General features: G+C 39.4%; 1 protein-coding gene and 1 long non-coding RNA gene across 2 annotated transcripts; both read right to left on the bottom strand.

Moving 5' to 3' along the window:
- Window positions 1-5771: 5771 nt before the first annotated feature.
- Window positions 5772-11831, bottom strand: LOC137024778 (uncharacterized). Its single transcript, XR_010895750.1, has 3 exons — window positions 9775-11831; window positions 6688-6777; window positions 5772-6149 (listed from the first exon to the last, which is right to left on the bottom strand). It is a non-coding gene; the product is annotated as an uncharacterized lncRNA (long non-coding RNA).
- Window positions 11832-14682: 2851 nt separating this feature from the next.
- LOC137025135 (gastrula zinc finger protein XlCGF57.1-like) lies at window positions 14683-16434 on the bottom strand. Its single transcript, XM_067393167.1, has 2 exons — window positions 16385-16434; window positions 14683-15370 (listed from the first exon to the last, which is right to left on the bottom strand). The coding sequence occupies exons 1-2, from the start codon at window positions 16432-16434 to the stop codon at window positions 14683-14685; spliced, it is 738 nt and encodes a 245-aa protein (XP_067249268.1).
- Between the last annotated feature and the right edge of the window lie 1563 nt (window positions 16435-17997).

The raw sequence follows: 17997 nt of genomic DNA, 5'->3' as shown, positions 1-17997 counted from the left end.
TCGTCTACAGAGGGAAATCAGGTGAATACTCTCATCTATTGCATTGTTGATGAGGAGGATGACATTCTGAAAAGATTGAACTCTAATTTTTTAAGCTCACAACATGCATGTGCACCTGCTTATCCATCATCCACTGAAAAAGAACCTTATTTGTTTTTTGGTCACATGTGTGAGATATTCGCAATAATACTGTAATGTGTGGTGGATTGCGTCATGACAGGAGGAAGAGCACTGGGCTGGGGAGAGAATGTTTTGTTATGATAGCAGCTGCCGGCTGAAGAAGATGATAAACTTTATGATCCTGCAAGTGATGAACTCCCTCTTTTTTCTTATTTTAATGATAAATGACTAACTTCTGAAGTGCTATTTCCAAGCAATAATTTGAATTTTGCTCATATGAATAATAAAATATATGGTTTACATATTATAATAAACTTTTGTTACATTGTCTCAATCTTTCTTTATTTCTTGTTCACTCACATTTTAATCTCATTATACTTATTTTACAAAATTAAGATTATTTCATGGCTTAAATTACGTTACCCAGAGACTGACATATCAAAAATGTTACGTTCAGCTGATGCAAATTTGTTGACTTTTGAAAATCAATTTATTTTTTTTTAACCAGAAAATGACTGGATTTCATGCATAGATTTGTTTTTATTGTAATTTTTATCTGTTGTTCCATTATTAACCCTTTGCAGATTTTAACTCATATTTTTACATAACTGTTTTCATCAGCAGGATTAGATACATCAGTGATTTTCTGCTATTACAGTCAGTTTAACTGGTAAAATCCTCAGACAGGTAAATGTGTCATTACAGCAAAAGAAAGGAAAAACTGTGTGAGTGAAGGTGGTTGTGAATGTGTGTAGATGTGTGTTAGTTACAGGATCAGAGAATGACAGCGTTCCTCTGTCATAGTCCAGATCAACTCTCACACAATCAAGCTTCTGTTTAACAGGAAAGCCAGACTTTGTAAACACGTTGTACTGCACACTCCAGGCATTGGTGTTAAAGAAATCACGTCCCTTCCTTTGGTTTGTTGCTGTAGTTACTCCAAGACCCCAGCGTGAACAGCCTTTAACCTCCACATCCCAGCAATGTGTTCCTGAATTAAACCCCTCTGAACCCAGAACACAGGAATAATGGTCAAATCTCTCTGGATTATCAGGAAGTGGTTGTTTGTTCTCACTGTCTCTCAGACTAGCCAGATCATCAGTGTAGCAAATTAGCTCAAAATAAATATGAATAATTAATCATAACTAGTTATAATTAATTATTAATATTTTAATCAGTCAATAAAATTAACTTAATGTAATAAAATTAATATTACAATCAATTAACCTGTTGTTCAATGAACACACAGTGTTAATTGTTTATTAACTAAGAAATGTTCATTTCCAGGTTATAGGAAATAACAATCTTATTCTACTAAAAGCCTGTAGTCAGGACCGACATGAATAGGGACTCCCGTACATGAGCGCAAAACACGGACAACCTTACGTGTGACATGAACAAGACTTTATTAACTAGACTAAACACTTAAACTACTCTAACATTCACACACATACATGCATACAGTTTACCAAGAGAGAGAGCTAAAGCAGAGTACAGGAAGCAAGAAGTTACAGCATTGTTGGACATTCAGCAGATCAACAGCCTTGAGCAAACCATCAGTTTAGTTCTAACACGCCCTTCTTTAAAAGGGGTAAGGATACTCAATGTATCCGATAATGAGACTAAGTTTGATACTTGCATGTCTCTCCAAGTTGAATTAAAACTGTCCTGATGCAATTTGTGGAGGCTCCTGTTGAATCTTTGCTGATATTTTCTTGACGAAAGAGAACCGGCTGGATTCAGAGGATCTTTGGTGAATGGAAGGTCTAGGCCGAGGCCTGGCACAAGCTTGGGGTTCCTTAGAAGCTTCTAGCTTCTTAAAGCATCTTGACGTCAGCATTCATCAGCAAAAGAGAAGAAGAGGAGGAAGAGCAGGAAGAGAGAGGTTTTATCTTGTGATCCATGAATATAAGAGGTGAAGAGGTCACACCCTCTTAAGGTGTCTGAGCCAATAAGGAGTTGCCCCCTCGGAGGGAAGTTTTACGAGTCTTTGTTCTGTAGCAAGATATTAGCATAAGACACTGGATTGGATGAATGAGAGAATAACCTTCTAGATTCTTATAATACTAATGTGTCACAGAGTTAGTAACATGTGACATAAATTACCAAATAGGAAATGAAAGTTGGAGTCCGTAGATACCAAACATGCTGCCAATGTGATCTCAGTCAACTATACATTTGCAACTATGGAACATTAATACCAAAATAGTTCAAAAGAGAGAATTAATACATAGAATAAAGCCTATAAAAGGAAAGTCATGAGATGGGAAACTTGGATACATGTTTATACATTTCCCAAGTGGTTATATAGAGAATACGTAGGATTAAGAGAGTTTATTTGTCCTTCTCAGGAAGGATGAGTCACTAGTCTCTACAGCATTCTTATGGATCATAAAAGTACCATATAACTGTAACAGGACACCTAGTTGTGCCTGTGTGCTAGCTACACTTGGGATGTTGGTTGCAGTTTTAGGGGGATGAGTTCAGAGAACTTTGATAGTGAGAGTGAGTTTATGGGTAATTCATTGAATACCATGAATAATTGTGTGGCTGATTGGTCCAGACGCTACATCCCCCCCTTTCGATCGTTGTTGTTCTTTCTATGGACAACAGCGAACGACGTTGAAGGTGTAGAGAGATCAGACACACCACTGGCACACAAGGCTGGAAGGCTGTGATGGGCTCTGGTTGTATGTGTCTCTTGGAGTGGTGGTCGTTCCATTGCGGTTGATGTAGACAGTAGACAAGCTCAGGTCTCTGAGCTGGTGTTGTGTGAGTGGTCAGAAGCTTCTACTTCTGAGTACTCCTCAGGTAAGAACTGTTCAAGGAGCTATCTTACTAGCGTTAGAAGCTCCTGCAGGTCCGATGCAGGCGTGTCCAGTCGTCCTTGTGCTGCCTGCTGTTGGAGATCCTGCTGTGTCTGCAGGAAGAGGATGCTCCCATCCCTGGCTTCTCCCTGTGGTAGGTCTGGTACCTGGGTCTGTCTGAATTAATCCTTCTCCTTCTGCAGCTGCAGAGGATTTCAGGAAAATGGCTGATAAGGTGTCAAGCAGAAGGCTTTGGCCTCCCCCTCTGTACCTCTGTGCTTGGCTGGGGGAGGTTCTTCTGCTGACTCCATGCGGTGAAGTGAGACGTTTCTCCTGCAGTGGTTCTGTTTGCTGCAGGTAAGAGAGTCTCAGTTCTCTTTTCTTCTGTGTCTCTATTCTGTCAGGTCCTTGTGTCTGTCCCGAGCCTCCATCTCTAGCTGGTCTATGTGGCTTTTAGCATGCATCAGCTCCTTGTGAGTCTCTGTGATCTGGAGTTTGAGGTTGTCCACCTCCTGTTTCAAAACAGCGAGGATGTGGGCCAAGAAAAAGTTGACTTCAGTCAGATCATTGTGATCACACCTCTGGTTTGAGTCATCTGCCTTTACTTCTCTTCCATCTTTGTCCAGTTGCTTTTGGCTCTGGTGCCGTAATTGCTCAGCAGCACTGGTTAGGAGGGTGTTCCTCACGACACATAGCCAGTCCTTTTGGTCTGCCATCTGGGCAGTTAGGCTGAGCATCTGCAACATTTAGGCACGCTTGTGGTGAGAGTAAGGGCAAGAGACTACTGCAAGATCAAACAGAATTTAGGGCTAAAGGCACAGTGAGCAGCCAGGTGTATAAAATACAGCTAGGTTTAATAAATGACTTAAGATGGTTCTTGTGGTCAAATTATTTCTTAGTATTTCTTACTGATGGCTCACAACAGGCTTGACCTCTGAACAAATGGAAAAGAGAAAGAGAGAGGAAGAGGAGAGCTTTCCTATTAGATTGTGCTTATTAGTGGTGCTCAAAATTATGCCATAGCAATCATTCAGATTCCTTTGTAACTGGCTCATAAAATTGAAGCAACTGTTGTAAATAAACAAAATCAAGAAGGAGAGTATGTCTAGTTGCTTGTGGTTATATTGGGAAATTAAACCACAGAAGAAAAAAAGGAAGATGTAAGTAAATCACAAAGATGAAAGAAATAATACTAGTAAAAATTAATAGCTGACTGCTATTATAATTAAAATCAATAAAAAGATTTAAAGAAGTGACTAAAACAGCAGAATGGGTTTAGATCAGTTCACACTGCATACACACAAGCTGTAGTTAAAGGCTTCACATAAATGATGCTAACCACTAACTGTAGAAGCTATTATTTAGCTTAGCCTGAGGTGCAGGGCTGTTAGGTGAGGTTAGCTTAGCCACCTAGCCTGGTTTGTTTACAATATGGCATCACAGGGTGATGAGTTAGCACTTCCTGTGACAAGTCGTTGTCATGGGAACCAATGCACATCTGAGCAATTCAAACAGTTTATTGAGACTGTCTGCTCATTTCAAACAAGTTACGTATAGAGTTAAAATGTGACGCTTATACTTTCAGATTTTCAAAAACTTGATTTTACATTCAGTAAAATGCAAATATGTTTTGCCATTTGCAAATTTTACTCATGTAAACTCTTCTCTCTACTTTAAACAACGTCTTGTACTTGTTTAAAGGGTAATTACACAGTTTGCTGTAAGTCAAAGCTTGTTTAAGCATATATAGTTAAGTCCGTCTTGTGCATGAATACTGATATTCCTTTCAGCGAGTGAAACACAGTTTTGGTCAAAAGATAGCTATGCTTGTAGGTGCAGGCAAAGTTTAGATGAATGACATCAATCTTAACTATAACAGTGGAGCATTACCCAAATCTACATTTATATAACACTGTACTGAGATTCATTCATCAGAAACAGGTTAAGCAATACTGCAATTGGTATTTCTCCAACCAAAGCAGAATAATCAATTCTGGTACAGTTTACATGCCGCTGAGCTGAGATTCCTTCGTCAACACAGGCTTACGCTCTAATACTGAGATTAGGATTTCTTCGCTAAAATCAGATTAACTTTACACTGATACCATTTGAACATATGCTAAAATGTGTCAAGAGTAGACTCTTTCAGTTACAGTAGAGATGTCAATTCAAGCCATCACTTTATCAGCATCTAACAAGCCAGCAATTAGTGACCAAAATGCGCATCGTCTGACATATTCTGACTGGAATTATCAAATGCACACTTTTAAATTGACAGTGGTTTAAGCTCATAACCTTTGTTTATTCATGCCCCGAATTCTCCACCATTTGTAGCAAATTAGCTCAAAATAAATATGAATAATTAATCATAACTAGTTATAATTAATTATTAATATTTTAATCAGTCAATAAAATTAACTTAATGTAATAAAATTAATATTACAATCAATTAACCTGTTGTTCAATGAACACACAGTGTTAATTGTTTATTAACTAAGAAATGTTCATTTCCAGGTTATAGGAAATAACAATCTTATTCTACTAAAAGCCTGTAGTCAGGACCGACATGAATAGGGACTCCCGTACATGAGCGCAAAACACGGACAACCTTACGTGTGACATGAACAAGACTTTATTAACTAGACTAAACACTTAAACTACTCTAACATTCACACACATACATGCATACAGTTTACCAAGAGAGAGAGAGAAAGCAGAGTACAGGAAGCAAGAAGTTACAGCATTGTTGGACATTCAGCAGATCAACAGCCTTGAGCAAACCATCAGTTTAGTTTTAACAGGCCCTTCTTTAAAAGGGGTAAGGATACTCAATGTATCCGATAATGAGACTAAGTTTGATACTTGCATGTCTCTCCAAGTTGAATTAAAACTGTCCTGATGCAATTTGTGGAGGCTCCTGTTGAATCTTTGCTGATATTTTCTTGACGAAAGAGAACCGGCTGGATTCAGAGGATCTTTGGTGAATGGAAGGTCTAGGCCGAGGCCTGGCACAAGCTTGGGGTTCCTTAGAAGCTTCTAGCTTCTTAAAGCATCTTGACGTCAGCATTCATCAGCAAAAGAGAAGAAGAGGAGGAAGAGCAGGAAGAGAGAGGTTTTATCTTGTGATCCATGAATATAAGAGGTGAAGAGGTCACACCCTCTTAAGGTGTCTGAGCCAATAAGGAGTTGCCCCCTCGGAGGGAAGTTTTACGAGTCTTTGTTCTGTAGCAAGATATTAGCATAAGACACTGGATTGGATGAATGAGAAAAGAACCCTCTAAATTCTTATAATACTAATGTGTCACAGAGTTAGTAACATGTAACATAAATTACCAAATAGGAAATTAAAGTTGGAGTCCGTAGATACCAAACATGCTGCCAATGTGATCTCAGTCAACTATACATTTGCAACTATGGAACATTAATACCAAAATAGTTCAAAAGAGAGAATTAATACATAGAATAAAGCCTATAAAAGGAAAGTCATGAGATGGGAAACTTGGATACATGTTTATACATTTCCCAAGTGGTTATATAGAGAATACGTAGGATTAAGAGAGTTTATTTGTCCTTCTCAGGAAGGATGAGTCACTAGTCTCTACAGCATTCTTATGGATCATAAAAGTACCATATAACTGTAACAGGACACCTAGTTGTGCCTGTGTGCTAGCTACACTTGGGATGTTGGTTGCAGTTTTAGGGGGATGAGTTCAGAGAACTTTGATAGTGAGAGTGAGTTTATGGGTAATTCATTGAATACCATGAATAATTGTGTGGCTGATTGGTCCAGACGCTACATCAGACAGGACAAGAAATGGATTTGCAGTGTTTAGATCCAGAATCACAGGCGCTGTTGAGACATAATGAACATGCTTTCATTCTGGCAAAAAAACAAAACTAAACAGAACTGTAGAGAGCTACTGTATAACTGTAACTGTTCCACCTTAAAAATTAAAGGTTCTTTAATAGTATTATGATAACAAGAAGAACCTATTGCTAAATTATTAAAATGTTCTTCACGCTAGAAATGGAGGAACTAAAAATGGTAATTGCACGGTAGCGTCTCACTTCAGGGAGCGCTGGAAGCAATATTTTTGAAACAGTGTTGAGGTGTGTTTGGGGAGCTTTTATGGTGCGTTCACACTTGTCATGTTTGATATGATTAAAATGAACTCTGGTGCGATTGCTCGGTTAGTGCGGTTCATTTGAGCATGTGTGAACGCTGCCATCCGAACCCTGGTGCGCACCAAACAAGCAGACCGAGACTGCTGAAAAGATGGGTCTCGGTCCGCTTCCAAATGAACTCTGGTGCGGTTCGAATGATATATGAACGCAACACGGACCAAAGACATGTAAACGAACCAAAAACAGGAAGATGAGACCCTAAAAAGGACAGAATCCTCACGCATACCGGTTTTTCTTGTCATAGTTTCACGTTTGCCCATAACATGCATCAGACGCGAGTCTCCTCAAGGCAGATCATGTGTGTGACCGAGGGATTCCCGCCATGGTTTTGACTCCTTTAGACATTTTATAAGCTCTTCACGAGTTCCCAGCTTGCCAAAATACCATCATATGCAGGCTACGCACAAACAACGAGCGCATTTATCTCATCACACAGCATTGTTTTTCATGTTCGGCAAGTTCCGTCTTAAAAAAAGCAATACATCATAAATCCCATCAGGTTGTGAATGAATCCCTATGCCTTTAGGTTCAGTATCTTTTGGTTCAGTGATAAAATTGCCAATCTAATCGGACCAGGACTAATTTTTTTCTTTTTTGGTCCGGACCAAATGACCCAAACGAAGCAAACTACAAGTGTGAACGCACCCTTAAGGAGAGTTCATACCAAAGAATCACAATGAGATGAGCTGAAACGTTGTTACTACTATAATTCTGTCATGACAACTCTGAGTGCTTGGCATGGTAATGGGTAAAACAATGTTGGTCTTTGCGGAATAGATCTGCTACGCTGCTGCTGCTTGTATGATGATGCTAATTATTTATGGTTTTGTTTACTTCCAGGTTGTGCTGTTTGAAGCACAACAAAATCAACTGGCATCCTCAGAAAAAAGAGTGTCCATATCTGAGGAGTGGGTGATCCAGTCCTCAAAAGCAAACATATCAACATTTCTGGCTTCTTTGAGGAACAAGATATGACGACATGAGACATCCAGGGCACATGAAATAGCCCTGGGGCCGTATTCACAAAACATTTTATCTTACCACTAAGAGTTCTCCTAAATAGCAGTAAAAGTTCTTAGCTAAGAGTTTTCTCTTAAAACCTATTCACAAAGCTGCTGAGACAAACTTTTACTAAGGAATAGACTGAAGTCTTAAGCTAAGAGTAAGGGCGGGGTTGACTTTGTTGCTATGGAGTTTACACACAGCGATTGGCTGATGGGGGAGGAGTCAGTGATGTAATCATAGAAATATTGTAGAATGAGGTGTCATGTTTCCACATTAAAATAAAAGTTTTAAAATACAAATGTTGCCCTATTCAAATAATTTTTTTTTTAAATAAAAATGTTGCCATAGTCAAAATAAAATTTTGCCGTAAAGTTTTTAAAGTGTAGGCTAAGTGTCACTAATTATACTAGTATATACAGTTAATTGTCCACCTCTTGGATGTCTGCATCTCAACAGAATGCAGAATTCAAGCGACAAATGATGTTTTATAAACAAAGTTTGGGAGAAACACATTCTAACATTCTTTCTAATCAGTGTCTTTGGGTGGATTAGGACTGTTTTGTGATTTGGTCTTAGTGATTTAGGAGTCATCTTGACTACTCCTAACATTTCACAGATTTAGGAGCTACTTTTAGCGCTAAAATGCTTTGTGAAATACTCTTAGAGCAAAAATGTAGGACTCCTAAAATTAGGACTGACACGCCCATTATTTTTAAGAGTTTCTCCTAAATCGGCAAGTTAAGAGCTACTTTTAGCCTTAAGATGTTTTGTGAATACGGCTCCAGGTGCTTACTGAAAAGGGTGGACAGGATTTACTTGGAAATTTGGTGAGAGCTGTGTCAGAGACTGTGTTGGCTGAGACAGATGCTGTATTCAGATCCACAATCTCTACAGTCAGTCCAATAAAAATTCATGGGAGCTTCTGGAAGCAGAGCATAAAGTGGGCTTAAGTCAGGAAAATTGGCAGAGTTTTATGGGTGACCAGCAAGCTTCCATTCTGTAAAAGCTGGGTGGAGGTCGTACGTAATGCTCAACAGGCACTTCAAAAATGCTGCAGGAAACCAAAGAAGAAACAGCCAAGAGAGACAAACTTACAGAGTCCTGGCATGTCGTATGCAAAGCAAGGAATACCTGTGTGACCTTGGACTCATGTACGATGTTGTCTGAACATGCAAACTTGTCTCAGCAACTCCAGGCCCATTCAATCACATTCTTGAGAGCAGACCAGCTTCTGGAGCGCTGGCATCATTCAAAGACACCCCAGAAGAGAAACCAGAGGAGGTACTTACAGGGACATTTTGGATCGGTTCCCATGGAGTCCAAAGCTCACACCAATCAATACAAAGCATTTCCTACAAAGTATGATCAACAACATGGAGAAGCACCTCTCGTTTGAAAGTGAAATACTTAATGATCTCAGTGTTCTGGATACAGCCAACTGGCCATCAGCACCTGGCTCTCACACATTTATTTTTTAGCATTGTTGAGAGGAGTAAAATTTGCATATGTGGTTTCAACAGATGCATTTAGTGCAACAGATGCATTACTAATCATTTTGACAAATGTAGTAGATCATTTGGATACTTAACACACAATGCTAAAATTGTGCAATAGTTCTTGCAATATGTGTAACAGCAGATATCATCTCCAGACTCACTGTTTTGGACGATGTCCTGCATCTTCTTCCAGACTCTGAACGGCAGGTTGCCCAAGTAACACGGCACATGAATCAAAGCTCCAGAAGCCATCTGTGGATCCGGCTCTGAGATCTCGACTCTGGAAGAACATTCAGGAGTCAGAACTGCAGTGGCTTTGGATCAGAACCAGAGAGACCAGAGACAGGAGCAGATCACTCACCTCACCTCGTTACAGCTGTATTGAGCTCCTCCTAGTATTTAACAAAATAAAAATATATAAAACTGAACGTGATGTGTAAGAGCCAAATAAATCTGCCCTTTTAAAAAATATGATTACATTTATTATAATTAGTAATTTTTTGTTTATTTATTCAATTTATTTGGAAGTTGGTTTAAATTCCTAACTATTCTTTGCCCCATTAGCCATGCAAATTTCAATTACATTTATGCCAAGGTGTTGCTTGAATAGAATTTGAATATGGCAACTATGGCAGAGGAGAAACTGTTTTCTTACCTTTTTTGTGTTTAACCTAATTATTTGCTCTGGATTTGCACAGGATCTATTGCACTTTTATGTGTGAAATTAAAATGCAAATTTGTTCATGGACACTATACATAATAAACTTTCAACTCCAACCTAATACAGAGATAAAGAAAGGCATTCTTTTAGATAGCACATTGGGTAAACTACAGTTGTATAATATTGTGCTATATAAATAAAGACAGATATAATGTGTAAAAAAAAACAAAAAAAACATGTTAATTTCAAATAAATAAATTGCGTTAAAAATACAGCATCTTTTTTTTTCACGTCCTGAAGTAGCTTCTGCTTTAAATACTCTATTTTCCTGTCTCGACGAGGTTAAACTCTGGCTAGCCAATAACTTTTTACCTCTCAATGACTCCAAGATGGAGATTATTGTTTTTGGTCTGATAAATTCTAGTTTAATAATACCGCCCTGGGTAACCTGTCTGCTTTTAATTCAAACTGTGTACGTGATCTTGGTGTTCTCTTAGGTAGCCAGCTAACATTAGAAAAACATGTCTCCACTGTTGTTGCTTCAAGTTTTTTAAGCTTGCTCACTTGCTAAAATAAACATTTTTTTATCTGAAAAGTCTCTTGAGATAGTTATCCACGATTTTATAACTATGCGGTTGTACTACTGCAATTCTCTGCTCTACGGTATCTCAAAGACACAGGTTGCTTGACTTCAACTGGTGCAAAATGCTGCAGCCAAATTTCTAAAGAATAGTCATAAATACAATCATGTCACTCCCATTTTACATGCGCTCCATTGGCTTCCAGTTCAATTCAGGATCAGTTTAAAAATTCCTTATTTGTGTATAAATGTTTAAATAACCTCCCATCCAAAATGTCTGCACATTTACAGGTTCGTACCACAGACTCGCTCCACCACCGTGAATAATTCATCACCTGAACGCACGAGTTTCATCACAGAGGAGCCAAGCAAATGTACTTTTACAGACATCGCCATGAGATACAGTCACCATCCAGGCAACATAAAACCCATCAAACCATGACACTGTTTTACCTTGAAAAAGAGAGCAGCTTCGCTGATGGGTCTGAATGTGTGATTGACATGTTTTTTTTAAGTAAAGCACACTACACACGCAGGCTGTTTGTCCTCCAGACAGAAGAGTTTGAGTTTCTCACTGTGTAAACTGCAGATCTCCTCAGATCCTGATGAACCCCTGTCATTTCTCTCCTTCAGGAACGACTCACACAAGTTTTTTAACACAAGATTACATGGAGGTTCATGTCTTGACAATCTCCTGCAGACAGGACTCTCCTGATTACTCTTGGTTGTCCAGAACTGTTGAAAACACTCTTTACAGAAACTGTGACTACATGACAGAAGAACAGGATCCTTGAAGACTTCATGACACACAGGACAAGAAAGTTCTTCTACAGATACATGTAGTAAATCCATATTCACAGCTTGAGCTCCAGCAATCTGCAAACTTTACTTTCACTTTCTGAACAATGGTTTCAAAAACAAATAACCATGAGAATCACAAAGATCTTCTGTATGTTCAGAAACAAACATCTCAGAAGTCAAAAAAGACTGAAAGCTGTGAAATAATCAATCAGTCAGTTCCTGGTATATGTTGTAAGAGGGTGGAGTTTCTGCATTGTTATTATCTTTCTTGATTATGCGTTGTGTACTTTGATCCTTATTACGCCCAGTGACGTACTTGCTATTGTGTATGTTGTGTTGGTGAAATGTTTTTTGCCCTCTCTCTTTCTCTTTGTCATGCAGGACTCCTAACCATCCACAGCTGATCCCACAGTAATTAATGGGAGTGTGGTTTCTCTAGAGAGTTCAGGAGGAGTCCCTTTTCTGCTATCCCAGAGTGTTGTTTTACAGGTGCTGATAATATGATTAGAATATCGTGGAAAAGTTCATTTTTTTATTGTAAATTATTTTTAAAAATGAAACTTTCATTTATACTAGATTCCCTACATGTAAAGTAAAACATTTCAAAAGTTTTTTTTTTTTTTTTTAAATTTGTTGATTAGAGCGTACAGCTAATGAAAGTCCAAAATCCAGTATCTCAAAATATTAGAATATTTACATTTGAGTTTCATTAAATGACCATCCCTACATTATAAATTCCAGGTATCTCTTGTTCTTTGAAACCACACTAATGGGGAAGACTGCTGACATGGCAATGGTCCAGGAGACAATCATTGACACCCTCCACAAAGAGAGTAAGTCACAGATGGTCATTACTGAATGTGGTGGCTGTTTACAGAGTGATGTATCAAAGCATATTAAATGCAAAGTTGACTAGAAGGAAGAAATTGGGTAGGCAAAGGTGAACAAGCAACAGGGATGACCACACGCTTGAGAATACTGTCAAGTAAAGCCGATTCAGACACTTGGGAGAGCTTCACAATGAGTCGAATGAAGCCGGAGTCAGCGCATCAAGAGTCACCACACTCAGACATCTTCAGGAAAAGGACTACCAAGCCACTTTTGAAACAGAAACAACGTCAAAAGCATCTTACCTGGGCTAAGGAGAACAAGAACTGGACAGTGAACAGTGGTCGAAAGTCCTCTTTTCAGATAAAAGTAAATTTTGCATTTCATGTTGAAATCATGGTCCCAGAGTCTGAAGGAAGACTGCTTGAAGTCTAGTGGGAAGTTTCTGAAGTTAGTAATGATTTCGGGGGCCGTGACATCTGCTGGTGTTGGTCCATTGTGTTTTATCAAGTGCAAAGTCAATGCAGCCATCTTCCAGGAGATTTTGGAGCACTTTATGCTTCCATCTGCTGACAAGCTTTATGGAGATGCTGATTTCCTTTTCCAGCAGGACTTTAGCACCTGCCCACAGTGCAAAAACCACTTCCAAGTGGTTTGCTGACCATGATATTACTGTGTTTTATTGGCCAGCCAACATGCCTGACCCCTAAATCTATGGGATATTTTCAAGAGAAAGATGAGAAACAGTCGATCCAACAATATACAGATGATCTGAAGGCTCAATAGTGCCTCAGCAGTGCCACAGGCTGATCACTTCCATGCCACACTTCACTGATGCTGTAATTTGTGCTAGGAGCAAGTCATTTGCTGTAATATGTGCTGCCAATCAAGTATTGAGTGCATTACTTTAAAGAGCTTGAACTTTTCTGTTTTGAAAATCCATCCATCTTAGGAAATATTCTAATATTTTGAGATACTGGATTTTGGACTTTCATTAGCTGTACGCTCTAATCATCAAATTAAAAAAAAAAAAAAAAAAAAAAAACTTTTGAAATGTTTTACTTTACATGTAGGGAATCTAGAATATATGAAAGTTTCATTTTTAAAAATAATTTACAATAAAAAAATGAACTTTTTCACGATATTCTAATTATATGACCAGCACCTGTAATTGCTGTTGAGCAAATGTTTATCTATAAAATCCGTTTTGTAAGTTCAACGATGTTTCCATGACTCTGTGCGAGTTTTGAACTGTTAAACCGTGTAGGGAGATTTGGGTTTACCCACTCCTAATTTTTTCTTCTGTTTATGGGAGAGAATTAAGATAACAGACTTTAATTTTGTTTTCTTTTGTTAGGGAATTTATCTTTCTAGGAAGACCTTTTTTAGTTTGTTATTTTGGCATGGCCCTCTTCTGACGATCTGGGGTGCGTTTCCCGAAAGCATTGTTGGTGAACCATGGTCATAAGTCCCACTGAACTGTATTGGTAACGATGGAACTTGTGACCATAGTTTGCTTTGGGAAACACACCCCTGTTTATTTAAGTTGGTTATCTGTTTGCTGATCTTCGTTTATTTACTGTTTTTCTTTATTTTACAATAGCACAATGTTTTGTTTAGATTGTAAGCGGACTTAAATGAAGACCCTTTACATTTTCACATGAAGTATTACATCTTTTATCTCTATGACCATAAATGCCAGATTATTTTGAGTCGATTTTGCTGCTATGTGAAACAAAAAAATCCAGCAGAACACACTGGCACCTTAAGGCAGGAACACACCAAGCCGACGGTCTGCCGTCGGGCAGCTTTTTTTCGTCGGCCGACTCAGTTTTCTCAGTGTGTTCCGCACCGTCGGCTGAAGTTGGTCTTCATCTGCTTGTTTTCAGCTGATTCGGCATGTTGAATCAGCGTCGGTTCATCTGATCATTCTGTTTGGCTGTTCAGCTACTGCCACCTGCTGGTACGGAAAGGCATTTCATCTTACGCAGGTGCATAATGGACGTGCTACATGGCCGTCGGCTGTCTAGCGTTGGTTTGGTGTGTCAGGCCAACTTTGGACACAGGCGCTGCCACCGTGAGCCAACCCCGCAGTCTGCTTTCGTCGCTACTAGTTCGTCAGCTTCGGCTTGATGTGTTCTGGCACATTTTAGGTGTAAGTTTAAACTGAAAAATTTTCAACACTTCATGAGTGAATTCTCAAGTGGCCATTAGGGTTACTTTATGTTTGAAACTCTTTCCACACTGATCACATGTGAATGGCTTCTCTCCAGTGTGAATGTTCATGTGATACCCAAGGTTTATTTCTGTTGTGAAGCTCTTCCCACACTGTTGGCAGCTGAAAAGCTCCTCTCCAGTGTGAATTCTCATGTGGACTTTAAGATTTCCTTTTTGAGTGAAATTCATTCCACACTCTTGGCAGGGGAAGGGCTTCTCTCCAGTGTGAATTCTCATGTGAACTTTAAGGATTCCAATATCAGTAAAGCTCTTTCCACACAATTTGCAGGTGAAAGGTTTCTCTCCAGTGTGAATTCTCATGTGGCCATTAAGATGTATTTTTTGAGTGAAACTCTTTCCACACTGATCACACGTGAACGCCTTCTCTCCAGTGTGAATTCTCATGTGGACCTGAAGGTTTCCTTTATCAGTGAAGTTCTTTCCACACAGTTTGCAGGTGTAAGGCTTCTCTCCAGAGTGAATACTCATGTGGGATCTAAGGTGTCCTTTTTCAGCAAAGCTCTTTCCACACTGTTGGCAGGTGAAAGGCTTCTCTCCAGTGTGAGTCCTCATGTGGCCTTTAAGGTGTCCTTTATCCTTGAAGCTCTTTCCACACTGCTGGCAGGTAAAAGGCTTCCCTCCAGTGTGAATTTTTACATGCCTTTTAAGGCTATGATTTTTTGAGAAACTCTTTCCACACTGATTACATCTAATGACTTTGCTCCGTTGTGAACTTTCATGTGTCGTTTTCCAGTTAAAAGTTTGAGTGATTTTTTTCTGAGGAAATGCTTTTAGTCTGTGAGCAACTAAAATATTTTTCTCCAGTTATGATATAATGTTTCCCATAACGATCTTTCTCTTTCATTTCAATTAGTTCTTCATTCTCCACTTTCAGTGCCATCAGATTTATAAGGGACAAATACAAGTTAACCTTAGCTTAATGGCACATAAAAACAGACATCAAGATATTAATACATTTAAGGCATCGAAACCAAGAACAAGTATGTCGACTTAAGTCAAGTTACCTTCATTTACATAGTGTTTTTTACAATATGGATTGTTTCAAAGCAGCTTTACAGTAATAATAAAAAATGAATGCAACAAAGATTGTTTTGGCTGTACAGAACCTCTAGAAGAAAGTCATTGTTCAGCTTAAGCAACTTTTTGATCGATTAATTTCTGTTATTATCTCATGATTCCAATATCTCCATAATTTGGCAGCTATATTAGGGCTGCTGTAACTTTAAGACCTGATGCATGGACCCATTATACTGTGCATGCACTTTGGGTGAGAATACAAAATCTGTGGGAATAAGACAATTTAAGTGCAATCTGCGCAACATATGCTGAAATTAGCACCAACAATATTCATCCAGAGCAAATGAATCAAGTGGGTCGGAGAGATGAGAGCAAGAAAGTGCAGCTGGTATTGCGTATCTGTTCTGCGGGAAACGAGTATTAGAAGCATTTCAGATATCAAAAATATGTTTTTGACAACACTATTATACTTTGTTTATTATTTCAGATGCATTTTTAAAAGACTACAAATGAAAAATGTATAGACCTATATTAAATATAAAATTCAACCAGCCAAAGTGGCCAGTGACTGTGTTTATTACTGGCTTTCACTGATGGAATATTCGCTGCATTTCTGTCAACTTGCCCAACTGGAGCAAACTATTACCTCGCAAGAGCCTTTCCAGACCTGTCAGAAGGAACATGGAGGGAGGCCATCCTACGCTGTCTGGAGAGTCTCTATCCACAGTCCAGGGGGCAGTCATGGCCTAATGGATAGAGAGTCGGACTTGTAACCCAAAGGTCATGGGTTCGTGTCTCAGGTTCGACAGGGATTGTTGGTGAGGGGAGTGAATATCCAGCGCTCTCTCCACCCTCAATACCACGACTGAGGTGAGACCCCCAACTGCTCCCCGGGTGCCGCAGCAATGGCTGCCCACTGCTCCGGGTGTGTGTTCATGGTGTGTGTGTGTGTGCACTTGGATGGGTTAAATGTAGAGCACAAATTCTGAGTATGGGTCACCATACTTGGCCACATGTCATTTCACTGTTCACTGTTCTGTTCTCACCAGCGTCCATTTCACCGAACTCATATTCCCGCCAAGCATTACCCCAAGGCACGGAGATGAACCCACTGCAGATGGGGAGTTTCTGCCTGCCACGATGGTGGAGCCTGTGAGGATGGCAGCACTGGCAATCACCCTGGAGATGAAACACCACACTGAGTCAGACCTGGTGTGTGAGGCGGCAACAACATCCATTGCTGTAGGAGATTTAGTGGACATTGAGGGAATGGATTGGAGCCCTGTCCACACTGCCGCCACTTTGAGTGAGTTCTGTTGGACTCTATGGACAGTTACTTTGAATTTGAAGAGGATAACTCCCTGCCCCATTCTAAACCCACCCGATTTTTCATCTTCAGATCAACTAATGCCTGTCAGACCACAGCCTGTCCGTCTGCCCAGTCTCAGCTGTCACCCGTCAGCCCCTCTGTTCCTCCTCAGCCTCTTCTCCGTGGCCAACTACTCCTGGGCATGTGGATCTCCTGGCTCTGCCAGAAACTTCAAACACTTTGGAATGTCAGGTAATGCCAAGTTTACACCACAGGACTTTAAATGTTGGCAGATCGCTGTGCTGTTCAGACTACATGACCTGCTGTGGAGTCACTTCGTAAAAGAACCGCAACAGGAGGTTACACACTTCACAAGCTGACAATAACTTGACAACAACCAACAACAGTCAGACAACAACTTGATTTGAAAATGGACATTGGGAAGAAATTAAATTCTGAATTAAATTAAATTTAAATTAGATGAACCCTTTAACACATAAGTTTAAAATATTCTGCCTGACCTCCCAGAGTTAAGGCGACCATTAGAACGTTTTCCATAACGACGCATCATGCTTGTCACGTGACACACTGCAGCCACACTGTATGACAGATGTAGTCCATCGCTTTTCTCACCATGCCTTCAACTATCTGAAATTCTGATTCTCAAATATTTATAAGTGAATGTTTTGTCATTTAAAAACCTATATAATGACCTTGATCTTAATCTATAACATGACATGGGCACCGCATTGTTAGTTTGTGCATCAGTTCAGAGAGTCCTGTCAGTTGGATTTATAGGCTACATACAGCACTGGGAGAACAATAGAGTGTTACTTACACAAGGTATATGTACTATATATAAATAAACATAGGCAAAATTATGTTTGAATGGATTGTTATTGCTGCTTCCATAAACATCAGTGTATATTTCATTGGCTGTTGTGTCACGA

The sequence above is a fragment of the Chanodichthys erythropterus genome, chromosome 8 (genome assembly GCF_024489055.1).
Source record: "Chanodichthys erythropterus isolate Z2021 chromosome 8, ASM2448905v1, whole genome shotgun sequence".
Classification (NCBI taxonomy): Eukaryota; Metazoa; Chordata; class Actinopteri; order Cypriniformes; family Xenocyprididae; genus Chanodichthys; species Chanodichthys erythropterus.
This window is presented reverse-complemented; position numbering and strand designations above follow the sequence as displayed.

Coding starts and splice junctions, on each gene's coding strand:
- LOC137025135 (XM_067393167.1), bottom strand. CDS start 16,434: ATGGCCTCCCTCCATGTTCCTTCTGACAGGTCTGGAAAGGCTCTTGCG. Junction 15,371..16,384: donor TCTGGAAAGGCTCTTGCGAG/GTAATAGTTTGC, acceptor AAAAAATCATAG/CCTTAAAAGGCATGTAAAAA.